The sequence below is a fragment of the Triturus cristatus genome, chromosome 3_2 (genome assembly GCF_964204655.1).
Source record: "Triturus cristatus chromosome 3_2, aTriCri1.1, whole genome shotgun sequence".
Lineage (NCBI taxonomy): Eukaryota > Metazoa > Chordata > Amphibia > Caudata > Salamandridae > Triturus > Triturus cristatus.
Genome location: NC_140584.1, coordinates 927,802,160 through 927,829,477, shown reverse-complemented (window position 1 = coordinate 927,829,477; position 27,318 = coordinate 927,802,160). Strand labels below are relative to the sequence as shown.

At 42.2% G+C, this 27,318-nt stretch overlaps 1 protein-coding gene across 6 annotated transcripts in view; it reads right to left on the bottom strand.

The window, feature by feature from the left end:
* VMP1 (vacuole membrane protein 1) overlaps window positions 1-27,318 on the bottom strand; it is an 810,872-nt gene that overhangs the window by 172,380 nt on the left and 611,174 nt on the right. For all 6 annotated transcript variants that reach the window (XM_085649403.1, XM_085649406.1, XM_085649404.1 and 3 more), the window contains one exon: window positions 1,319-1,399. In XM_085649403.1, coding sequence (XP_085505529.1) covers window positions 1,319-1,399 — 81 coding nt within the window. The remainder of the gene's footprint in view (window positions 1-1,318; window positions 1,400-27,318) is intronic.

The following is a 27,318-nucleotide window of genomic DNA, read 5'->3' as shown; positions in this document are numbered from 1 at the left end:
CTGGCTAGTGTAGGTTTGGTTTTAATCCAAACTCAATAACCTAGAGTATAATCTACTACAAAGAGTCACTGGAATGCTTTGAGAGAGCCCTGCAATTTACACTGAGGTCCGGCAGGCTCTCTCCAACCTCCATCTTATGTACCACTCACAGACAGGAGATCCGAAATGGATTTCTAGATTAAAGCTGTTAAGCACAGTATACAAACACACACTTAATGCTCATCCTACCACACATAAAAAGATAACAAATAAGGGCCATCCATATCCCACAATGATTGAGCAAAGGACCTTATTATAGGGGACTGAAAGACAAATAAGAGAGGCCAGTAGACAACACATTCAGTGAAAACAGGTAAAAGACCTACCATTCAGAAATAAGCTTTTGCTGCCACCAATGTTAATCATCCATAACAGGGTGGGCTAAAAGTAGTCACAACCAGAAAAGGAGGTGCATATGATGTGCCTCCCAGACCACAAAGACCAGCACGAGTCACATTCCGTGCTCACTGCTCACGTACATAAGTACAGAGGTCAACTATTACTAGAGCATCCCTACTTGGGGAACTTGGGCCAGAGTCAGCACACTTCTGAGCAGAGGACCTTTTCAATCCTAATAAAAATATAAAATAGCCTAAGGAAAACTGAGACAACCCTAACCAAACCCAGGATTAGCACAGCATTAATAATCATGTGACTCAAAGCAGATTAAGAACATCCACCATTATCTGGAACTATTTGCACACTGTCAACACCAGATTGATGTGATATTGCACAAGACCAATATCAGGCATAGCCAAAACTGTGATGTTATGTAATAAAGCATTTTCTGGTGCTTGAAACCAGCAACTGCATTGTAATTGAAGGAAAAGAAAGCATCTATAATAGAAGTCATCATTCAATTTTCCAAAAATAACAAAAGACAAAATATAATGATGTCCTGATAGCACAAAATGAAGAGAGGTTTAACTATCAAAATGACCAGTGGGAAAAAAAGAATGCCCATGAACTAATCTTTAAAGAGAAGCCTATTTGTATGATCCTCTTTGAACATGTTCCTGAAATAAATAAGTTAGTCACGTTACACACAGTAGCTGGTTACCCGCTACTCTGGAAACTGCTGTTTTATGGTCACAATCACCAATGAGATGAAAGGAGACTCCTCAATATACACTACTAGATATCCGCAGTAACAGTGAGCTAATTACTAACTCTGGATACAAACAGGCAGATGTTTTTTTCTATTCAGACTACCAAACTGGCTGGGAACTCAAGGTACCATCAGAATCATGAGTTATAGCAATAAAGAAAAACTGCTTACCGAAGCACAGGCCAGAATTCCAAAGAATCCAACTTTTTGAACCAGGTTCTGCACAGCCAGTCTTGCTCGAGAGGCTAAATCCTAAAGGAAAACATTGTTTTGTTAGCAGATTCATTAAAAAAAAAAAATCACAGTTTTGTCACATTTAGCTACTTCGTTAAACCAATAACTAATTGGTACAAGTTGGAAAACTGATTTTTGATAAGGTAGAGAGGAGGTGAGATTTGGTGTAAGGTTTGTTGCAGATGGTAGAGTATGTAGTAATGGTTAACAATGTAGGTGGTACAGGGTGTAGTTATGGTGTAAGTGTTCTGTGGTGGTCTAAATTGTGCTGTATAAGATAATGCAGAGTGAGGTGAGATCTGGAAGTGTGTTGGGTGTAGCGTATTGTGCGGACCACATGGGGTAAGTGGTGTGGTTTATGATGTGGTTGACGGTGTAGATGGTGATGTGGGTACAGAGTGCCAGTATAAGATGATGTATAGTGCAAATGGCATAGTAGAGTGGTGGTGTAGACGTTGCAGAGTGTATGTGATGCATTTGTGGAAGAGGTAGTAACCTATTGCTGCTCTTCTAAAAAAACAACACTTAAACATAATTGATCCCAATCGCTACCAGAGCATATCGAATACAAAGATAATAAGAAATTCCCTCTATCCAGCACAAGGGTATTTACAATGTGGCTGATTATTGTTCTCTTTTAAGCCTGAAGTTCATACAGGCTGATGAGGAGCCAGATCTTGCAGATAATCAGAGTGGGCTTTTTTGAGTGCTGGATAATTATTATGTTGTGTTGTGTTAATGATGTTGGTGCACTTGTCAGAAGATCATGACGCCATAAGCCATTAGATGACAACAGAGTGCATAGTGCAATTGCTCTGCACTCCCAGGGACTGGTTTGTTTTATTTTTGTCTGGTTTTAACAGCTGTATAATTCTTGCAGGACTCACTGTTAAATCTCGACCTGTGACATGTGGTGTGCAGCAGGTATTGTGTTTAAGGGTGTAATGCAGTGTGGATCTTCCCATCTGCAAACAGAATGTTAAATTCCTGTGCGAGAACACAGACCAGAATCACAACTCTGTTCCATCTTTCATACCTTCATGAAAGTAGAAAGAGGTTCAGGAAAGTGTGCTTTATCCTAGATATTTTGAATAACTGTAAATAACTGTTCAGCAATCATTCTGAATGTTCTAACTACAGAACCAAATTATGGCTGGTCAAAAGGTTACTGTAGCAACCAGCTGTCTGAGTCAATTTGCTTGGCTACCTTTCAGTCAATCACTTCTTGTCAAGTAGTCACAATATCTGGTGTAGCCTGCACCTTTCTGGACCGTTTCATGAAATCATCTGAAGCATAGGCAATCCATAAACACATCTTTCCTGGGAATTTGATCACTTTACCACCCCAAAGGAATAAAATCTGACTAGAGTAAATCTGCTATATTCGAGATACAGCAAACATTTTCAGCTACTCCAGCTGTGTGGATCTTTCAGCAGTGGGCAGTAATACTGTTCATCTATTATCTACATGAGCATCTGAGATTGTCTAGCTTTCAATTCTATGACTATGCCCAAAAAATCTAAGTCCTACTGAAGCAGTCAGATTACTTTGCTGGCTATCTCCCTTAATTTAAGGCACTATTATAGTGACATTCACAACTAAATAAAAAGTCTATGTGGCTCATCTAAAAGGATGTTAACACGTTTTTTTCTGCAAATTATGTTCATTTAATTTTAACACCAAGAGATATATGCCCCACCATCCAGAGTAGAATCTCTAAAACATAAATGACATTAAGAAGGCCATATACTGAAACTTTCCATCTCCAACAGAATATATAGTTAACATTCAACACTAGGATTGAAATTAACAGATAAACTGCATGCCTCAACTGCACCCGGCAGAAAGGCACAAACAGGGAGAAGAGAGACAGGAGGGCACTCAACATTAAAACTACAAAATACACCGCTATCTATATCCATAAAGATAAAAGGATAACAACACCAAAAACGGATACCCCAAGCTCCAGCACCCACTTGGCTTTCCAGCAGAGGACCCACCCACAAAAAGTCAAACAGCAAAATAAAATACCACTTTTTTCCTTCCTCTACTACACACTTTAACAAGCATTGGTATAGCCAATAGGTCTCGCCTTTGGAACCTTATAAGTGTTTAGCCAGAGCTATTGGCTTTGCCAATGTATTTAAGCTATGCTGTAAAGCAGCATGTTGAAAAGTTATAATAAAAAAAGTGTTGTAAGTATTTCTGTTACATTGTATGCAACCAATAAGACATATAGAAGTGCACGACCCTATTAAAAAAAGAATTAACTTAAAAAATGTCTTCTAGTTTTCTTGTTCTTGCAATGCTTATTGAGAAGAAGTGGAATTAAAAGTATTATTTTTTCTAATATTACAAGTACTTCTCTTTACCCATTTGTAACTTCCGGTGTCACGCTTTAGACATTAGTAAGACCAGTAACCTTCCTCATATGTTGGAAAAACGTATTTTTAGTCTTCCATGGTACCTCGGGGTGGGGGGGGGGGGGGGGGAGTTCATTGTTAAATCTCCTTGCATGTATATACAAGTGAAACTCACAAGCACAAATAGGTATGTTCACAATTGCAAAACGCTTTCAAAATTGGGAGAAAATGGTTTTGTGCTTGCAAATTGCCTCTCTTTTTTTGCTTTTTATATAGCACAAACTCTGACCCAAAGGTGAGCACCAGTTACATTGCGCAAGTGCACATTTGTTTTTGGTAGGCAAGGGGAGATTAAGTGAATTTCCCAGAATAGATCGATAGACACTACAATAGACACATTGAAGTATACTTCCATATTCATACAATAACGTACAAAGGCTAAGACCAGGGCCACTGGAATTATACGGCACGGCTAAGTAAATTATGTGGCAGGAGAAGGCAAAATTGCATCAACTCACAACAACTCAAACAGACTAGGTATGGAGATCGGTTGATAAACACAAGACCTCAAACACACTTACAGTCACATATCACAGACTAAACAAAAACACAAACACACATGCTGTTTTACAGCATAGTTTAACCCCTTTGCTGCGGCGGGAATTCCGCCGCAGCGCTGGGGTGGGGGGGGTTGGGGGGCAGCGCGGTGGCTCTGTGCTCATGACGGAGCCACTCCGTCATGAGCCACGGTTGAGCTGTGCTCATGACGGAGTGGTTCCGTCATGACTCCGCCCACGGCGCTAATCGCCCGCACAGGCGGGGAATTAGCGCCGCGTGAGAGGAGCGGCCGCCAACGGCCGCGGCATGACGGAAGCACTCCGTCATGAGCACACGGCAACCGTGGCTCATGACGGAATGGCTCCGTCATGAGCAGGGGAGGGGTTAAATACTTTGGGAAAGCCAATAGCTCTAGCTAAACACTTATAGGGTTCCAAAGGCGAGACCTACTGGCTATGCCAATGCTTGTTTAATTTAGAACATTCTACCCTTAGTGGGTGAGTGAAGGGGAGGATGGATAGATGGATTGAAAGTGAGGGTGGATGGAAGGATGGATGAGAAACTGGTTGGTGAGTGAAAGGGAGGATGGATGGATTAATGGATGAATGAAAAAGGATGGATGAATGAAAAAGGATGGATGAATGAAAGGATGGATGGATGGTTGAGTGATTGGGTGGAAGGAAGAGCAAAAGGATGGATGGCTGAGTGAAAGAATGAGTGATGAAAGAGTGAAAAGAAAAATGGCTAGATTAAGTACATGGATGGATGAGTGAAAGGATGGATGAAGTGAAGGGTGATTGAAAGGATGGACGGCTGGATAGATGGATGGATGGAAATTCTTGAACAATTTATTTCAAACAAGCACTGGTAAAGTCAAAGTGTCTGCTTTTGTGTCAGAGAAGCACGTATTATTCAGCATTACGTGTTGCCAAAAGATGTCCTAAAAAGATCTTACCACAAAATATCTTGGGCCACAGTGCCCTAAGTAAGCTAAGAGGCAGAAGAACACGAAGTTATAGAGAGAGTGCATGAGGGGAAGTGAGCAATGACTGCGCTGCCTCCCTGGATAGCAGCTTACCGTTTTACAGATAGCAACTGGGGTAGGTCCTTTCCCAGTCGGCCGGAATGCGGCTTAACTAGAGGGTGGAGGTGGGGGGGAGGAGGGGAAAAAAGAGAGAGAAGCAGCAGTCCGGTCAGCTTCACGGGAAAGCGCTGGAGGCTACAGAGCGATCCCGGACTCTGTACCAAACAAATCTCTACGGGGGTCAGGATCAGTCCCCCTGAGTGGGTGGCACAAGTTGACACTTACTTGTCGTGTGGCGTGAAAGAACTGCGAAAGTCCGTGGTGATCTGTCGGCATGGATGCAGTGCGCTTTATAGTGCAGGTTTTTGTCTTTGGGAAACCTAACACCATCTGAGGTTTCTCGGGGAAGTTAACAGAGTAGTAAATAAAAACTATTTTAATACAGTGCCGGTAATCACATTTTGTATAAGATTTGTGTCACCCACATAGACCCCCTTCAGGATCCATCACTCTGCCTCTATTCTGTGACCATGGTGCGCATTAAAGAAATAGCCATTATCGTGTAACGGATACAGAACAGATTCAGGCTAATAGATGTGCAGAGCACTCCCAAAATATTCAGGGTACAGCGGTGCGAGTCTGTGAGCTGTTTCCAAACCCCCATCATCGCCTTTGTTCCGCGTGCATCAAGGCAGCGCTCCCGTGCACGTGAAAGGCCCTGCACGTGCCCGACTCCCGCCTGCCTTCAAATCGTGATGTATGATTGCCAGGCTTGGCCTCGCGCGGTTGGCGGCAACCTCCCAACACAGCTGCAAGAACTCTCTCGAAGGCGAGCGCAAGAGGAAGGTGAGCGCTAACAGCCTGGGCGGGCCTCATTCTTTCAGCATATGGCTCTTCGTTTGAAGCCTTTGATTTTGACTGACAGGCTTTCTTCCGCTGCAAGTTAGTTGGTACTAATCGGGAGCAATACAGAAATGGCGGAAGAGCTCCGCATAATTGTCTCCCGTGTGTTTCTGACTGACAATGTGCTTATGAAATGGAAACATTTATTCCCTGTGCGCGTGTGAAAAGAAACTGCAAAATTAAGAACGATAATTGCGTGTTTATGTAATCCGCAATTTCTATCAGTGGCAAAAAATATTTTTAAATTCTACCATGCGGTGTATTTTTTGCCGCCTCCAACTGACTCCGTCCCTAGCTATCTAGGCTGTATAACTGAACAAATAATTACGTTGAGTTGTCCATTTTGCTCTCTACTGGATATAGTGAAACTTGAGGAAAAACCAGTGTTAATCAAGATACCAAAGGTAGAAATCTTGTACCTGGTGAACATTCTTGATCAGAGATTCTTGCTTGGAGTTTTTGACAGCAAATCCTCAAGTAATAAATAATCGTATATACGGACAACATGAGCATCTGTGCATAAGCATATGGTTCCAAAACGGCAAACGGCATATGGAGCGGTAAAAAAAACAAGCATTGGCCGTGCGGCACTAAGAGTAACGCCGCGCGGCCGTAAAAGCGAAAGTCATCGCGATCGCTCTGAAAGCAAAAGTGATCGCAATGACGCACTAAAGCGGTTTTCAAAGTGCTGCTGAAGGCTGGCGGTTCGCGCGTGCATGATCGTGTGAACGCAAGCGCTAGACCAGCCAGCTGCACTTTGAAAACTCACCTACAAAATGTCTCTCCGAGCCAGCGCATGCCCTGGGCTCAGCGAGAACTGAAAAGGACTGGGCTAAATTCAAGCGTAGAAATACATGTACCCTACAATTTTCTGTTTTAGGGCTGGGTGGCAGGAGTCTTTCTTATTAGACTACCACAAGCTATAACAATTGACATTCCCAAGGTAGACAGTCATGATTCTTAGAAAATGTCTCAAGATGTGCCCATTTTTAACTTAATTGACCAGGTAGTATGTTTTATAAAAGTCCATTTTTTGTTTTTCTCTTTTTTTAACCAGAAGGATTAGAGTAATTTCGGTATGTGCTTTTCCTCTCATTTTGTTCCATGAAAACTCAGTATTATTTACTGATGAAGTCCTTGGATGTCCACTAGTGGAACTTTGGTGTTATAAAAATTACTATAGCACTGTATGGACGGTTATGTGGCAATGACTGTACAGGTGATTGCATATGGTATAAGTGGTGGGGAGGTTTTAAGGGGGTGCAGGTGGTGGCACAGACCAGAAAGTGCCACTACAGGGGAGAAGTATATGTGTGATGGCTCAGTAGACACAGGACGTAGGTGGAGTGAGAATGTAGTAGGGTTTAGAATGAAGATAGTGGGGCGGTTGGTAGGGCAGTTTCAGGTGGTGTAGAGTCTAGGTATAAGAGGTAAAGTAAGTAGCAATACGGTGTGAATGGTAGTTGAGGTATAAGCATTCATAAAGATGGTGGTGCAGGTGTGTGTGGGTAGGGTGGATAGTGCTGGTAGAGGATTATGGGACAAAGCTGTGAATGCAGGATAGTGGAGTAGAAAACATTCAGGGGAAGTGAATGAGAGAAAGCAACATTTATTGTGGGAAGATAGAAGTGTTACAGAGGGGACTGATCTTGCTGTCACATTAGAAATTAGCAGTCTAAATGAGTAGCAAAGGAAAACAATATGTGCAGGAGAATAGGTGGTGGTTTAGGTGCATAAACTAGGCAATGTAGGTGCTGATGAAAGGTGTACTGAATGTGTAGGTGGAGAAGAGTGTACTTGAGGATAGTGCAAGATAATTTGGTGGTGAAAATACAGAATAGAAGTGTTTGTATATGTTGAGTTAGAAGGCTAAGTGTATAGATGGTGATGCAAGCAGTTGGTTGTTTACTGTGGGGTTTGAACGAGTGTTATGGTGTAGAATAAGGTGGTGAAGGTGTAAAGTGGTGGCATGGTTGTTAAGGTGGGAATAAAGGAGGTACTGTAGAGTGTAGGCCTTGGGTAGCTAAGGGAAGAAAGCAATATAATCCTGGAGAAACCATGAGAGAAACAGCAGGGAAGAACTGCTGCTGCTGCAATGGGAAAAACAAGAAGCCTCGAGGAGTGAATGAGAGAGCGCACTCTGGGGGAGGCGAAGGGGCATGGTGAATAAAATCTGGGACAGAAGGTATTGGCTTAAGAATAAAAGCGGTACAGGTTGTGATGTAAGTGGCAATATAGGGTTAGGTGGCTTTTGGATATGTAGTCAGGTAATATTGTCTGTTTTTTTTCCTCCAAAAGGATATTAAGCCAGCTAAACTGCTAGAGGTATCAGGAACATATCTATTTGGAAGAAAGGGTATTTGTCAAATTATTCTGTCCTGTGGTGTAGTATTTACATGCTCGTTGAATACAGTAACTAATAACGATTTTAAAAAATCCCATTACCAGTCCTTTGAGAATAACTGACCAACAAGGACTCAGGCTCCAGCAGAATGGGATCTTGGGCACATGAGGGTACTTAACAGCCTTTCCTGGAGATCAAATTCTATTACGTGTGTTTGTTTTGTAACAAGATGGGTGGTGAGCTTTTCAACAACAATTTTGATGAAAAATTGTCATTAATGTATGGGATTAAAACCATTTAGATACCATAAGCAAACAAAACTCTTAAGGAAATCTACCAACATTACTTTTCAAATCAATTAATGCAATGCTTAGTATGGTTGCTTTCTCCGAAGAATTCTAAAACAACTGAAGCGTCTCTTGAACTAAGCAGCAGAGTTATAAAGTTTAAAATCTTAAAATGCAAGACCATATTTAAGCTCCCTGTTATTCTGCTTTGCCGATTCAATATCACTCAACAGTCAAGCCAGCACAAGTATTCTGGACTGAGCACAGATGCAGGGGTTCAGGCCGCCAAGCTCAGCGAAGTAGTATAAGACAATAGAAAGTAGAAGACCCTCCACACCCACAGAGCAACAATTTGGCGCAACATTTGCACTGACCACTTCCAGTGGGGACACCAGTGGCCTAAATAGGGAGTGGCACTATGGACAATATTAAGGGGCTGTTAGCAAAGTCTGTTCCTGCAAGGCAAAGGCGAGGGCTCAGCAATCTTCAGTGTCTGCCATCACCAACAGCAGGGTCAACCCACTGATTGTTGTAGAGCAATGAAATTGAGGGAGATGGGGCTAAACAAGCTCAGCAAACACTCCGTGGCCGACCGGGGTTTAGGAAAATATTGTAGTACAAGAAGAAAGGTAAGGGGGCAATGTAGACTTCTAACGTCAGGGAGATTACTGCAGTATTCCTCCAGGATAGGAAGATGGGCCCAAAGTCTAACTATGCCACTACCAGCTCCCTCTGGAGTGTGCTATTCTGCTCACTCGTCGCAGTGAGGGAGCAGGTAAAGTCCAGGCTCAGCGTACCCTGCTCCCATCCTCTATGCAGTGCCTCTGGCAGGAGTTCGAAGGCTGAGGTGTGACTATCGAGTGCTCCCAGGAGCCAGGAAACCGATATTGCCTAGTCGCGCTGTGGCAATATGGCCGGTGGGAGCAAGGGTCACCGCTGAACAGCACCCAAACGAGCATGGTCGGTCTTCTATCCAGTCCTATTTGGCCCTGGTGCCTCTCTCTCCATAAACAGGTCAGGATGCCAAATATGGACCCAAATACCAGAGAAACGGCTCCAGACAATGCAGGCTCTGTGGAGCTCTTCTATTCTGCAGCTGCCATGTTAGACAGCTAAGCCATGCCCTCCAACTAGCACACTCAATACAGATGCCTAACAATCCAGCTTCCAAATGAGACAGGAAGGTTACATATTGTTTTCTGAGTAACTCATACTCCAACCATAATCTAAATTCTGCAGTTGCATCAGCTGATAATTTTCACAAATATCTCCAGATATTACAATAACATCATGTTTCTTGCAAGCATGCCACAATATTGAACGTTCTGAAATATATGCTTGGAATTTCGTGGACTTTTATGCCCAATGTGTGCAGACTACTTTTTGTCTGAGGGTGTACATAATTCTGTACCATAATAAAGGACTACAGTCAAAGCCCTGAGGGTGTGCATGTGCACACAAACAAGTACACATTCATAAACCTCATTTGGTGGCCCTGTGAATTTTCAGCCAACAACATATAGAATTAAGATGGGTAACTAGAACAAGGTTGTTTTCCACTAACGAGGTTACAAGTGACATTCTCAATGGGATCCTGAGGGTGGAAAACTCCACACTATTGGCAGCTACTCATCTTAATTTTTTTGTTCAGTATGTCCCAGCCCCTATACTTCCGCCATGTGCCTTTAAGCAATGCAGGTGAGAGGACATACAAAATGTATTTTTAGGTCTCGCCTGGAGAACGCAGCACAAAAGCGCTGTCACCAGCGAGATCTATTGTTGCTGACTTGCCTCGGAAGTGGGACAGGAGATTGGCACGCGCAGGGCGACTGGAGCCTGTGAACGCGCACGTACAGCCACGCGGTGTGCACATCTCCTGTACCCTTTCCGTCCACGCAAGCCAGCTGCATGCAGTAACTGCGCCAACAAACACACACGCACGCACCAGCCGCCCCCAGCCAGTGCACGCATACTCGATCACTCAACAACAAACAGACGCACCAGCCCCCACGGTACAACTGTGCCCCACTCACCGGGCTCTTTTGTGGCTGCTACAGGTTCAGTCTCAGGACTCCCCTGGTCTCATCTCCTCCGCCTCGCATGACCAGGCACACGGGGGGTTCCCTCACTCATGGGAGCCCCGCACTTGCATCGGCGGCCTCAGCCGCCACTTCTGACCCAGGGTTTCTCATTACTTCTGCCGCCACCGCAGGGCTCTCCCTCAGGCATGGGAGCCCCGCGTCACCACTTCTCCTCTCGGCCAGCCACTCCGTGGGCGCTGGCTTCCCGCGGAAGTCCCGCCCCACGACGGGCATGACGCTGCCTGACTTCCGTTTTTTGTGCCGAATCGGGCTGGCGGGGGTGATACCTTCACACCGGGCATAATGAGGAGCAGGCTTCACGTAAAATATAAAGCGCTTGTCTTATCAGAGCCCTTCCCTCGTGTGACCTCATCCATTTTCTGGGACGTATGCCAGCTCCGGCTCTCCCAGTACCTGGATCTGTCCTCGGACTTTGCTGGGGGAGCCGGGGGTCACCTCGGGCACGTTAAGGCAGTTCACCCTGAACCGCTCAGTGCGCTTTTCTCAGATTGGGCAGAATATGATTTCAGCTCCCTTGAAGTGGGAGACTCGGCTAAGCGTGCGCCTTTGTTAGCAAGCTACAGGCGCAGTGATGGACTCCAGGAGCAGATTTCCCTCCTTTCCAACTTGCACAAATGCCCACTATCAAAAAACCCAGCACAATGCTGGTCGTTACCTGTACCGTCGTGCACTGCTTCATGCCCTGCATTTTGTCTGTTCGGCGCCTGTGCTATCTCTACCACTGTGCCCTGGTGCACGGGCTCCCACACGATAATTACATGCGGCCCAATACGCAGTGTGCCCTGCGCCGTCCCCGTGCAATACACTGTGCCTGTTCTGTGCCCCATTTCTGCCTGCTCTGTGCGCTGCTCTCTGCGCCCCACTCGCTGCCCTCCCCCAAACACTAACACTTGCTCTGCTGGTGCCTCGTGCGCCTTTAGTGCCCCGAACTGCCCGTGCCTTTGGCGCCCTCTATGCGCCTTGGGGCTGCAGCAGGCACGACTGGCCTGGGCTCTAGGGGGCACAGGCAGATGGTGACTTTTCACTGTTGATTGCAGGTGATGTGGTTACTGGGGCGCGTGGGGGGGTTCACTGTGTCATGCAGATCTCTGCTCAACACTTCTTACACAGATGTAGGGGGTCGTAAGCTCAGTGCTATACAGATGCTTAAAGCGGGCGTGCATGTGTTGCACGAGTGTACAGGCACCAGAGTTCGTGAACTGCTTGAAGATGCACTAGTGCCGGTGCTGTAGGCGCTGAGCGTCCTCCACCTGTACATCTTCAAATTATGTTTCTACTTGCAAGATGTGCTTTACACGCCGTGCTTATCTGCCATTTTACTCTCTCCCCATAGTGAGTTTTATGTGACTCGTGTTCTGTATCAGCTAGCCACGCATACGCTGACAGACATTTTAAGAGCGGGTTATTTCTATAGCGTCTGAACTTCCACGGCCAGTTCAAGGCGCTGAAATGGAAGGCGCCTTGTGAATGAGGTGATTGTAGACTGCGTGCGAAGTACAGAGGGCACACGTGGTTTTCAAAGTAGAAGAGATTATCGTTGGCCGGTGACACACAACCTGCACACGGTGTATTTACAATTACACTGCAGCGGCTTACCCCTATTTTCAGGCGCTATGGCTGTTTAATTGTGGCCCGTAGGTATGGAAACGGATTAAGGGTGACATTACCTCTACGCATGTTTACGGGCCATGAAAAGCACACTTTGTGTGTTCTTTGTTAATTAAATGACATGAAACGCGTCATCATTACCTACAATTACCGAAACAAAGACAATTTTGTGCGACTATGATACATGCCTGCACACACGATATATTTATATATATCGTACTCTTTGACATTTACGTAGGGAGTTGGTTTAGTTGTCGCTTAAATATCAGTTTAATATTTAATATTTTCTTATTGCAATTTCTTCCCAATCCATGCAAACGCAATTTAATTAAAATAATTGTTCTAAAATAAGAATTCACGCAGGACTGGGCAGGTCCCAACAAGGAGCATTCCCAATAAAGCCGATTTTATGCCTCACCTTATCCAGACATGCGCGCCCAACAGTAAATTTTTTTTTTTTACAGGACCTGCGACGGGGAACACGCCTCCAGTTCTTAGGAAATGCTATTTTTTTTATTATAAATATCATTCAACTAATGTTGTACCAATACCCCCCCCCGACCCCATCTCATCTGTAAATATGATTTTCCATTTTATTCTCCGCTATGGGGATTTTGGCGCGTTCCTTTGCAAGTTGTCGGCCTGTAATCCACACCGTGGGTTACAAGCAGAATTTGTGAACATCTCTTACTGTTAATTTTTTTAACTTTTAAATCGTAATCGTAGCAACAATTATACGAAGGATATTTTCTGCACAGAAGTTCTTGGCGTGTTGGTGCGCGTTTCTGAGTGGTAGTACGCGTGCACTCTTGCCTAAACGTAAGTGTTAATATGTATGCAGTAAAGTTTTATATAGCTTTAGTGTGTGCGTGCTATATATATGTTTTGTGGGTGGGCTGTGAGCTTGTATAATTTGCATATGTGTGTGTTTTTAGCGTATGTCTGCGCCGTATGCATGTTGTGTGCGTATTCACTAGACGTGGGCTTCTATTTATGTGCGTTGTCTGCTTTATTTGTGTGTGCGCATACGTTTGCAATTGTCTCACAGCTACGCAAGTTTAAGCTATTGGCATTGTAAATGGCTATGCCTAAAACCAAAATAAAAGGCATAGCCATTTACCATGCCAATAGCTCAAACTCGTGTAACTGTGAGACCTATTACATTGTACATGCCTGATTCCACCTTCTTATGACTTTCTTGAAGCTCTCACTACTGTCAACCCATCCCGTCCACCCTCAGACCCTGCAGTCCTCTAGGCATTCAAAGCTAAGGAAGTGGCGTAGCAAGGTCAGGTGGTACCCGGTGCAGAAAACTTCTTGTCACCCCCAGCTTGACAAAATGGCAAAAATGTGTTTACAACACATTTTTGTCATTTTGTCACTCCCTCAGTGATGACACCTGGAGCGGCCCGCACCCACCACATCCCCTTTCCTACGCCAATGAGCTAAGGGACCCAAGAGACATAACTCCGCTCCTGTTGAGACAAAAAACCCTCCCAAACAATCCTGTTTTCAGTAACTTAAGAGTTTTCAGTAACTCTGGTAGCGCTCTTTTAATCCTACATTTAAGGGTAATTCACTGCAGGTTCTGGCATTCAGAAACCCAAAAGCACGTCCATGACATCTAGATTGCTTAAGCTTTGGGATTTTTTCTAGTGCAAGGCTCCTCAATCCCTGGGTTAATTTAGGCGTGTACCATCTACATGTTTCTGTAAATTCTGGCATCTTCCTTAGAGAGACATAACAATAAACAGATTTTAAGGTTACCCACTTCATCACAGGGAAAGAGAAGTGCTTCAAAAGCTTGGAAAATATATCCCTCTTCTTAAACTGCATTGGTGCTTGGACTGCTGCATGCTGCATTCAAGGATGACTGGATAACAAAAGGTCCAAGAGCATTGGGTATACACTACTATAATAATCCAGTTGTGATGCAACCAGAGCCAGCATCACATTAACTGGTTGCTGAAAAGTTAGTAAAGGAAAATTGTGAGTAATCGTCCTCAAGTGGAACAACCCTACCTGGACCTGCTTTCTCAAAGTCAAGACTTTTCAACTCAAACCCCAAGATGTTCAGGAAGGAGCAGGCCAACAGGCTCGTCCCGGAGCTGTCGGACGAGGAGGGCAGAGTACTCGCAGACCCTCTTGAAATCATCCATAAGTTCGCTGCATATTATAACAGGATTTACCAGTCGGGTTCATCCTTCCTCGAGGAGGACTCTATAGACCTTCTTCGCGACATTCGTCTACCCACCCTCTCAGAGGAAGACAAAAACTTTTTAGATAGCGGCATCACCAATGATGAAATAGCTCAGGCAATTAGGAGCCTCCGTACGGGAAAAGCGCTCGGGCCCAATGGCTTGCCCACTGAGCTCTACAAACTACGTCCTGATGGAATTGCCCAGTTTCTCCGATCAATGTTTGAAGAGAGCAGGAGTGTGGGAATTCTCCCACCGGACCAACGACTGGGATCTCTGGTCGTGATCCACAAGGAGGGAAAACCCAGAAACAAGTGCACTTACAGACCCATTTCCCTCCTTAATGCGGAACCTAAGATACTTGCCAAACTCTTGGGCACTCGGTTGTCTCGGGTGATAAACACTCTAGTCCACCCGGATCAGTCGGGCTTTATGCCCCACCGTAACACGGCCCTTAATTTGCGTAGGGTTCATGGAGTACTGGGGAGGGTTGATACCATCAATGAGCCGCCCGTTATAGTGTCCCTAGACGCCTCAATGGCATTTGACAGCATCGAGTGGCGGTACCTACTAGCTGTCCTTGCCAAATTTGGGTCGGGCCTGTCTTTACAGCAGGGGTTAGAATCCTGTATTTGGAGCCACTGGCCCAGGTGGTGGTTAATAATAAGAGATCAGGCGCATTCCAGCTGCATCGAGGGACCGGACAGGGGTGTCCGCTGCCCCCCTTTTATTTGCCTTCTCACTGAAACTATTGGCAGCCTGGATCCGTGCAGATCTGATTATCCGCGGACTGCGGTGGTCGGAAGACTGGGAAGATCGCATCTCGCTTTATGCGGACGATGTACTCCTTTACTTAGCTTCCCCCAAAAGGTCTTTAAGCTGTGTGTTGGATATTTTTATAACATTTGGCAAATATTCGGGTTACTCAATTATTTGGAACAAGTCTCGTATATATGTCCTGGGAGGCGAGTCTCCTCCACTGCCCGATGCAGACGGTGAGGGATGGTTTCCGCTACCTCGGAATCTTTATTACCGCAGATCTCAAACTCCGGTATGAGCAGAACCTGGCCCCACCCCTGCAGAGACTCAAACGCAATGTTGCTAGTTGGAGGGCCCTCCCGCTCTCTCTGTTGGGAGTTGCACTATTTAAAATGATGTCCCTGCCCCGCCTGCTATACGCCCTGCAAAATTACCCAGATCCGGTTCCAGCGCGATACTTTAGAGAAATTGAAGGGCTGCAGAGAGAGTTACTGTGGGAGGCGAGGCCCAGAATCGCACTCAATAAATTAGTCCTGAATTGGTACGACAGAGGAATCCGTCTCCCTGACATTCCGCAATATTATTGGGTTTCCCACCTGGCCGCTATCAATCAGTGCACATATCGCCAGCCCGATGACCCGGGTTTTACCATGGATAGATGGCTGCTTCCTGGGGGAAATTACAATAGAGCCTTGTATTAAAACCCCAAGAAACTCCCCCTAACCGGCCCCACCAAACACTCTGTTCTGATTTGGCACACCGTTAATAAAAGCCTAGGTTGCAATCGAAAGCTCACGCTGGCGACACCTCTGTGGGACTCTGACCAGCTGGGCAACCTCCGGACTTCAAAAGGATTTGATAAATGGGATCTGATCGGTATTTCCCGATTGGGAAATCTTTGGGTGAAGGGAGATGTGGTCACTTTTGCCACGCTCCAGCAGCAATTTGAGCTCTCTAGTTCAGAATTCTTCCGCTACTTGCAGATTCACCATGCTATTGCCGCGTCCCTGCGAAAGGGTATAGTCCCCCCCGAATCCTCACTACTAAAAGACCGTTTACTAGACGGCTATCTTTCACAAAAAGCGATCTCACTGACATACAAGAAATTGATTAACACCACCCCAGATCCTCTTGATCGATTGCTGAGTGTTGGGGAAGAGATGGACTTGAGTTTGATGATGGAGTGGCAGGAGGCGGTCGCTTCGCCTCGAGAGGTGGCAATTTCCGCACAACTAAGGTTGGTCCAACTCAAGATATTGCATAGAAAGTACATCACTGGGCCCCAAATTGGTTCATCTGGGGAAGAGGGAGATTGTAGACGCCGCTGTAGTCACGTATGTACCTTCCTCCACATACTCTGGGAATGTGAACAGATACAGAAGTATTGGCGGAAGATACACGAGGTGATGGGAGAAGTGTTGCATAAGAACATCCGCCGAGAAGCAAAAAGGTGTCTCCTAAACATGTGGGGACCCACTGACTTAACGAGTATGGAGAGGCTCTGGGCTACGCTGGGTGCAATGGTGGCCGAACAAGACATAGCCCAGATGTGGGGGCTGGCCGCCCCTCCAACTCTGGCCTCCTGGAAAAGGAATCTGGACTGGTGCATGTTCAGGGAGAAAACGGTATATGTGGCGCGAGGATGCCCCAGGAAGTGGTCGGCAGTTTGGTGTAAATGGAACGATTACCGGGGAGGAATTTGTGTGGCCCCTGTGCAGCCTTCAGAGGAACAACTACTATCCCCTTGATGTCCCCTCAATTAAAGATTACCACCAACTCAATCATTAATGTTGCCTAACTGTAATCGCCATTGTTTCACTGTTACATAACAGATATGCTGATGCCGAATGTTATTATATTTGTTTATTCTTAATAAAAGATATTTAAAAAAAAAAAAAACTAAGATGTTTCAAAATGGGTACTGGACTGCCTCCGGTAACACCAGTAAGATTTCCTTTGGCACATCTAATTGTTTGATGATGCTGGACACACAGTGATGAATGAGTATTTATTTTACCCAGCGTACTCTGAAGGTAAATGGAGGATTACCTGGGTGCTGTCGGTGTCATACTAAAACTGGATCCCAAAGGATCTTAGTAGATTCAACAACGGTAAGATGCACAATTTAGAAAGTAATGGATCTGCATAGATCCTTGTGGCACACGACAGCTGAGCTCTTGAATGCTTAATGCAGTCCAATGCCCTTCCTTCAGTTTAGCAAGTATGGTATGGTCAACAATGCTGAAGGCTCAAGAAAGATTGAACAAAATCATCAATCCAACACCTAAACATCAGGTTACATTTTCAGGACATCTATATTGAAGTGATCGGCTTGCATTGTATCCAAGATGCTCTTTTCCCAAACACATATGTGCAGTTGAAATAGTACGACCTTTTCAACTAGTTTTCATGGACAAAGGAGGTTTGATACACAAAACAAATGTGCACATACATTGAGCTTTTCCTTGAGAGGGATAACAGAGTCATTCTTCTAGTAATGTGAAAGAACATCTTCTAAAGATCTCCCAATTAAGCGCTTTAGTGATTTACATCAAAGGAACAGACCAGCAAAATGTTACAGGTCAATCTACAAGTGCCTAGTGCACAAAGGGAACGAAATAGGGACGCATGCATCAAGCAGTTAAACATGCATGCAGAAAAAGACCACCGGAGAGAAACTCACCCATACTGCCTTTAAAAGAGTAAAAAAGCAGTTTCATCTGCCTTCATCAGTTGGGGAGAAAGACTTTAGGGATGAAGCACAGAGAGCCTGTGGATGGGGATCTCTGGGCGTCTTAGGCCCAGTTTCTGGAGTTCTACATTTTGAAATTCCAGAGTGCTGGTTATAAACATAGACCTGTTCTGAAGCTCTCTGCTCTTTCATCCGTGATAGGTTTTGTTCAGAAGGATCTGTATATAAGAAAGAAGTACTGAATGGAATCGCAAAGCAACTCTTCTGGCATTTCCATCTCTTACAGTCAGTGATAAATCTATCACAGACATCGAATGGTGAATATCCAGTACAAACTGTCACAAATACTAAACATACTGAGACAGACATGCCTGGGCTGAATCCTACATCTATTTCAAAATACATTTGTACATTCTATATTTAAGTTAACACAGAAGACGCATTTAAGAGGAGCAAACTTTGAAAGTTAAGTCAAAGATTCCTTCCTGCAACTTGGATATTCAGGTGAACAAGACTTTGGGCAGATTGAGACGCTGCCATGACTTTACCTACCACAATCCTGCACAGCCCTACCGCCAGCTGATCTCCATTTCCAATACATATGGCATTCTAGGACTTCTCTTTCAAATTGTAACATTTATTCTGTTGTTCCCAATTATTACTTGCTGCAGCATCACTTTCACTAAAACACAGGGCTCTCTTATGCAGCTTTACCTCTTAGGTAGTGAATAGCCCTATTAAGACATTCTCCAGGTTGTACATGAATAGGTCTCCATGTGTTCCATCACAATATTTATAAGTAGTAAAAATGTTAGGAACTCTACGAGCAATGGCGACTCCTCCGCTATGGCAGAGGAGCGTCACCCCACTGCTTTGAGCAGTGTAAATGAAGGGAAATATAAAATGTTAATAACTCTTAGTTATTATCATTCTAGGTTTCCTTCCTTTGAGAGAGGACAGGTGGGCGGGCGGGCGGTGCTGCTCTGCTCACGTCTAGCAGGGTAGGAGAGGAAGGAGTGGTTTGCTCACTCCTAAGTGCGTAATGACTGTTTGGTCGGCCCTCTCGGGCAGCCCAAACCAGTCATGCTCACTTTCCCTGTTCTCGATGGAGGCTGCATTACGGCCTGCATGGAGAACAAGCCCAGGCTCCGATTTCCTAGTTGAACATCCCACCAGGACGCTCAAAACCAATCACAACACTGCATTGCAGCGTTGTGATTGGTCAGGGGAGCCTGAGTGCCTACCAATCACAATGCTGTGTTGCAGCCTTGTGATTGGTCAGGTGAGCATGGCTTCCTGTCCCATGACGAGAGCAGGAGCAGAGACTCGGCGGCAGGGCTGGCGGCAAGATAAGTGTGTTATAATTTATTTTATTTTTGTTATTGTTTTTCATTATTCTACCTCTCCCCTGTGGATCCTGCCCCCCCGAACCCCTGCGAGTCATGCTGGCCGCCACTGCCTACGAGAGACTTGGCAAATGGATCGAGGCACACTGGAAGACGATGACTGGACAGAGGCTATACATAGCCCTAGACAGGTTGCAATACAAGCGCAATTTCGCCTTATACAGTTACGAATCCTATATAGATCTTACACCTCAAGGGCACTTCTCCACTGAATGGGCCGTAATGATACTGAGCAATGCATCCGGGAATGTGGGGAAACTAGCACATTTTGCCACACACTGTGGGCCTGTCCTAATATTCTGCAATACTGGGAAACAACCATATGGGTAATGGCTGAAGTAGTAGGCCAGGAAGTCCAGAGGGAGGCTTGATGGCCCATAATATGTGTGGAAGATGAAAACGGACAGCCTAAATACACAGCACTATGGCTTAAGATAGCTGCTATGGTAGACAAAAGAAACGTAGCACGGAAATGGTGGGCAACCCAATCACCAGGGTTTACTGAATGAAAAGAGGATTTAGACTGGTGCTGCACAGCTGAAAAAGTGGTGTATCAAAGTAGGGGATGCCAAAAGAAATGGGTCAAAATTCGGGGCAGATGGTTGGCTTATAGAGGACACTGAGATCCAGGTGATTGTGGAACCATAGTAGGAGGAACAGTGAGACTAACTGAGAAGTTTAAATGAGACTAAGAAAAGGGCTCAAGAGAATGTTAAACTGTAAGCAGGACTGACAAGAACCTGTTGAAGCAAGTTTACTATATAACAAAAACTGAAAATGTAAAATGTTATGGACATTTGTATAACAATGATGCTCTCCTTACGATAGAACAATTGTTTTGTCAAGGTTATGTTTAATAATTATTTTTTTTTAAATATAATGTAAAAACATTTAACTGGTAGAACGCTTTTTTTTAATCTAATGGTCTGGTATATGGTGTAAATTTAAAAGGATGGCCTTCGAACAGTCCAGGTCAGAACGCAACCAAAACAGCTTGCACCCTGTCAGGGAGTGCAGCAACAGTAACACAGAAGCTGGGTGTCAGTAGAATACATTTTTGAGTGGAGCTACGCATAAGACATTGTGCCTCAAATTATGCTTTTTGGGCCGACATATTTATCCTTATATGGGACCCTCTTCAGCTACTGGAAATACAAAAGCAGTAGCAGGGCTCACGGTTTTAAATACAGTTTGTGGCAATCAAGAAGACTGTTCAAAAATTCCTAGAAGTGCAATAGGCATTTATGGTCGAGTCTGAATGACTATTTAAAATAAATATATATATATATATAAATAAAAAAGCTCACTTTTTTTAAATGGACTTGAAACAAAAACGATTTACACCACACTGTTTCTAGACAACGCAATCACAATGTTGATGTTTTAAATGTTGTGAGAATAGATGTACCAATGGGCAGTAAAATGCGCTTTCTAAATGAGTCCAACATTTAGGTTACATTTACTCAAATTTTCCGGACATTTAAATTTTATAAAGTGTATTTCAACTTACAAATGGCAAGTAACAGAGTATGATAACATCGTTGTATGCTTTGATGCTCAGGATGAGTTAAAAAAAAGAGGGAAGCGGTAGTTTGTCTTTTTATAGAAGAGTAGTTGGTGCCCTTTATACATTATACTTAAATTAGAAGAAAGCAAAATAAACTTAATGCTGCCCTTGTAAACTGTAAATTAATAAATAAAGAGATTAAAATTCCTGACTTTTCAGGACCTTTGAAATCATAATACAGGTTTATAAAATAAACCAGTTTCTTGTACTTTCTCCACACCCAGCACAAAAAGAATTCTTTGGTGTGGAATCTGTGGCTCTATTTAAAGTAGGATTGTAATTACTTTAAAACATTTTGGTTAATAACAATTTGTTATCTGAACAAAAGGTATTCATAACTAATAATCAAGTATAACATAGAAAATCCTTTGCAACCATCAATATGTACCTTAGATGAATACTTCTCAAAAACATTTATTTGTACAAGAGCTTGACTGTACGCAGGTCTACTCTGCACCGGACATGATTTTTAGCAGACCAAACACTATACCACTGAACAAAATATTTCGAAATATAAAATTGATTTGGGAATCTGATAACCTACATTTATCTAGTCTTCTGATGCAATAAAAGTAGAAATGTCATCAAAGTACAAAGTTGTGTATGTATTTAGGAAAAGGGTGGTGCATGAATTAGAATATGCTCTAAAATGTAACCAGGTCAATACAATATTAAGTGAAAAAATCATAGACTATTTTTTAGACCTTTTTAACCAGCATCACAGAATTGCAGCCCAACTCTTTCATGTTCCCTCTACAAATATATGTAATAATGCATTTTGCTCTTTAAAAAATGCTTTTTTGGGTTTGAAATAATGGATGTGTTACAATCAGTAATTTCCATGAAAATGTTGCTAAATATATTTCAACTAAGCAGTCCACTAAATTACTGTTAAAAGGACTTTTAATCACACTCACTGCCGAAATATTTTCTTTGACAGCAGATCTGCTTGTTTAGCAAAGCACAAACTGGTCAGTGAAGCTGTAGACAAAATGAGGGAAGTTTATGAGTGCGCATTTTTTTGGTCAGGAACACACCAACAATTCTCATATTTTACTTGTGCAATATCAGATTTTGGGAAATAATAATCTATTGATAGTACAATGACAAAAATGCCTTGTTAAGAAATACAGAGGGAAACCGACTTTACTATAAAACACAACAATCCAACACTATAATTTAGAAATTTTGAAATGGTACTCAAGTGGTATTTTCACAATTCATATGATTTCTTTCATGAAACCTTCATATATACTTATTTCTAACTAAAAATACCACTTTCCTCCTTACACTTCCATGGGGTGCAGATTATATTGCAATTTAACTCATTGAGTATTTTGAAAAAACCGAGGTAAGAAAGAGTACTAAAAAACAACTGAAAATCTGTTCTCCAAGAGATGCAGATCCTAATTTAACTGTGCGTTTAGGTCTATAGAGAAAGGAAACATTTTGGCAACAATTAGAGCAAATTAATTCGCTACTTAACTTCCAGGTATTTTTAATGGATGCACACAGGACATACAAAATATTTTTAAGCTTAAAACATGAATTGCAACATATGCCTCTGCAGTAATGTTACGTTATACTTCTTTCTGGCTTTTTGCGGAGCATCATTGAATAACTGCAACAGATTTAGTGATGAAATATATTTTTCTCATACAGTTCTTTCTATAAAAAAAAGTGGCATTTTGTCCCTTGCAAGACTGAACTTGTGTAAATCTGCTTTAGTGACTGCAAAGTACCAATTTGATGTTTTGAGGAAATTAGTGTGGTTTAAAAAATAAAGTAAGATGACTAATAATTTTACACGTTTCTAAAGCGTCAAAATTACAGACGCCTTCTGCTCCCTCAATATTCTAAATATATTACATCTTGCGATCATCATATTTCCAAAAAATGTGCAGTGTAATAAAATATTTCGTTTTCATTGTTTTTTGGTTTATTCTGAAGAACAAAGCTCTGTTTGATTCCTTGGTGGGAAACATTTAATTTGTACTCTTTGACTAAATGCAGCTACACATTACTACATGCTCACTTTTCTTATATCCACAAAATATACTTCTAAATCAAAAGCTGGAATAATTTGGAGATGCCCATTTTAAGCAACATCTTTTGAGGAAATTATTATTATTTTTTACTTTTGGGCACATTTGGTGCACTTTCAAGGCAGGAAAAATCCTGGACTCAATAAAGAGAAACAAAATACTAGTTTAAATACCTCAATTTCTTTTTGCGAAAAAGCATATACTTATGTTACTTTTAACTTGATTGCAGGGAAAAGGATGGAATGACCGATTCAAATTATAAATTCAAATAAATTAAATCTGACAATTGTGACAATCTTTCTGATCAATGTGTTTCATGCACCTCAGCAAGTAATTACCATTTTTCAAACAAAAGTGGCATACCAGGCATTGTGCATAGGAACTAACAAAATAGAAATAGTGAGTTAACCAACCAATATTTTGGTTTTGTTTGCCCTGCCCTCTGAGTCGTTTTAACATAATATTACACCCCACCCCCACCAAAAGTCTGTATATAAGATTCCAATTGGGCAATCTAAAGCATTTGAGACGAAATGGAGGGATTAATTGCCTCCCAGCACCTGCCTCGCTTGTGGCACAGCCTTAGAAACTGAGGAGCATATTTTGTTTTGCTGTTCAGTGTACCAAAGCGCTATTTCCAATGGATTTGGCCAGCGACTACGAGTCATTCAGTAGCTCTTGAGAGTATTAACAACTGACACATCAAACCATATAATTCTTGCTGCAAGTCATTTCTTGTCAAGTGTCTGGTTTAAGAGGAACACGTTTTTAGCTTATAGTTTTTTTTCCTTCTTTTTCTCAATGTGATGTAACCTCTCCTTAATGTTCTATGCACGGTTTACACTTTATATGTCTCCTGTATTGTACTATGTTGGGTTTGACACACTGACAGGTAGCCTAGGGGACCCTTCGTAAATGTTAGTTTGTGGGTTTTGTTATCTGACATGCCCAGCAGCACTTTAGCCTTCTTAATATCCAATACTGCTGAGAGAAGGAGTGCTAAGGCATTCAGTGTCAGAACCACACGAGCATTTTCAAGGGTTGGACCATCAGATGAGATCACTGCGTTGGGCTCTCAATGCTTAAGAATAACTCAATAAGTTTAAGTTTGATTCTGGCTTGGGCCACTCCAATAGAACGGCCTTGCAGTGCGTTGTACTGTATTTTTATTCACTATGCACTTTAGGTCTTGTACTCTGTGCAATATACTGGATGTTGTAATATAACTATTGTCCTTATCCAATTGTTATCATTGTCTATAAAATGTTGATTACTGTTTTAATGTATTTTGATGGTTTTATAAGTGAATAAAATATTGATTATGATATACTGAATATTGCAGACAATCAAATAATTTCAAACAATTGACTTTTAACAAAGACTTGATTAATACATAACGTTAGAGAAAATGTGCCCTTACACATGATTTCTCTAATAATACCAGTCTGGGGGGGTTCACCACCACAATCCATCTAAAATAAATTAATTAACTTCCATTCAAATGAGAAATAAATTTGAAAATTAGTGGGTTGAAAATAGGTTTGACCAGTTTCGACGCAGTAGAAGGCATAGATTATGTATAGACTGCAAACTTTAAATAATTACATTCAGTGTGCAAAGAATGTTTGTGTTAGTTATTTATTTCAAATATGAAAAGTGATATTTCGGTATCCTAATTAAATTAATAAACAAGTACTGGAAAACTTAAGACAGCTCAGAAAATAATAGAGGGCACAATCACACAAAACAGCACAAGTGCACACAGTGGTGCAATGTACCTTTTGCAACATGCTGTGAGATTATGTTTTGCACAAACTTTGAACATGTTATGAGCCTAAGTGGCTTCAGTTAATGGACATGTTCCTATTATTATTGGAAGACTGCTCAACATATTAGCATCTGTCAATTTGCCCCAGACTACAAAACGTGTCCCTTGCATATGTCATATCTGAAAATAGTGCCATTGGAATGATTTTAAAGATTTTAAGATGTTTTGCAATGGGCATGAAAAGGTGCGGTCCCGAAGAGCATGGGGGTGAATCCATGTCCTAATTGGCCCCTCAACACAGGAATAGGGGAGAAGCAGATGCACCTCTAGTGCAGCATGACCACAGCTCTATAAGCATGGGAGCTGAACATAGGCTGAGAGAGGCTTATTATCCCCAGAGGGGTTGCTTCATATGTCATACAAGATGTGACCTCCAAGCATCATAAAAACATGTAATAAATTATTTGCTATTGCAAAGCACTTTTCTTCTGTAGCCCACGCCCAAAATGTGGAAGTTCATCCAATAGGGACATCACTCTTCAACTGCACCATGCAGTCAGAAATAGAAGCAGCTGTTAAAGGGATATTGCAGTTCTTCATCAAATGCAAAATACAAAAGAAATTAATATCTTGATTGAAAGAGGCGTTAGAAAAGAGGCTTCAATGTACTACAAATTTGGATTCCTTAATTGGAAACCACATGTAAAGCCACTCGTAACGTAATTACAAAGGAAATAAACCATATGGTAGAGGGTTGGTTGCACTCAGTTTTTAATAAACGTAACTATGCAATCTTACTCGTCAACATATAAAATCTTCTAAGAGAAATATTGGGTGTGAAAAACTGAAGATTAATAGAGAGCTTACAACAATGTGGCATAAAACTATTTAAAAAGTGTCTCAGCACCAAATCAGAAAGAGGTCTACAAATATGACAGCCTGCTGTTTGGCTATAGCATATGCAAATGCTCTTGTGCCAAATATTTTGTTCAGCCTTGTGGGAAATGTATGTATATGTTTTATGCTTACTCTAAGTCATTAAACTGTTTTTATGTAAAATCTGGATGAAACATTCTTTTGGCTCCAGTCATAATAAAGGGAAGCTAATTTTCTACATTCTTTTACAAAGTTATGGTAATATGGATATTTATAAAACACATGCAAGCATGCATTCTTCTTCTCATCTACTTAAGTACTAAAATCATAGTTTTGAAATGTTAATGTAAGATATCGTATTATAAGATGTAAATATGATTGCAATGTCTGATAGTGATGGCAGTACAAAGGTCACATTACTGTATTGAAACCCATTTTAACAAGTCACCTTGTAAGCATAGAAGTTCAGCAATACACAAATATGTGCACAACCTGCACAGGTTTCGGTCTTAACATGGCCAAGAAAGCCTCTTATTTTTTCAGACACTGAAGAAATGGGCAACTGAGTTGGGCAATAGTATTTATGGTTTGTATATCATGAAACAGTTCAGTTTGTTATGTGCTCCATACAAGTAGCCTACATATTGATTTTGCACAGTGATCCAAATTAACATGTGATGCAAAAACGTTATTTTCTTTTTATTGGGTCTTCATCAAATACCCCTCTAGATAAGCACTTATTACTTTTTGCAAGATTTTACCTACTGTTCTAACTAATAACTCCCCTTGTTTTACGTGAATAACCATTTCAATCATGTTTAAATACTATGAATTAACTCGATATTGTTTTTAACTGAAGATATTTGCTCCTTTTTCTACATCTATTTTACTAGGGCCTATTTCCAATAGCACCCATATCAAATGTGCAATCTGCTGTAAGTTATTAAACCTTACCATCTAGTGGCATTAATGACTTCTAAATGTAAGTTTTGCAAACCAGCAATATGTGTTTTGACCTGCTTGCTAATTATATTCTTGATTACTAACTGTAACCCCACTCGTAGACATCCATGCCCTATTTATTATGCAGTGCTGTATCCAATATATACTTATTTCACTGTTCACAAACCCAATGTTATTTGAGAACACTGATTTATTATGGTGTATTTTCCATGCCTCTACTGGCTGTATAATGAGTTCGTTATTTGTTTCTTGATTTATCTACACAACTAATCTCAATATATGACTTGAGTACAATCTATCTGTGTGGTAACTAATTGATTTAGCAAGATTATTTGTATAGCACCTTGAAACCGGCTGAAAAGCGCTTGTGCTATGTAAAATAACTTTTAAATAAAGCAATTAATCTTCTCTTAGTTATTTCCCGATATTAAAGATTATTTAATTCCTGTATTAGCACAAAAAAAAAAAAAGCA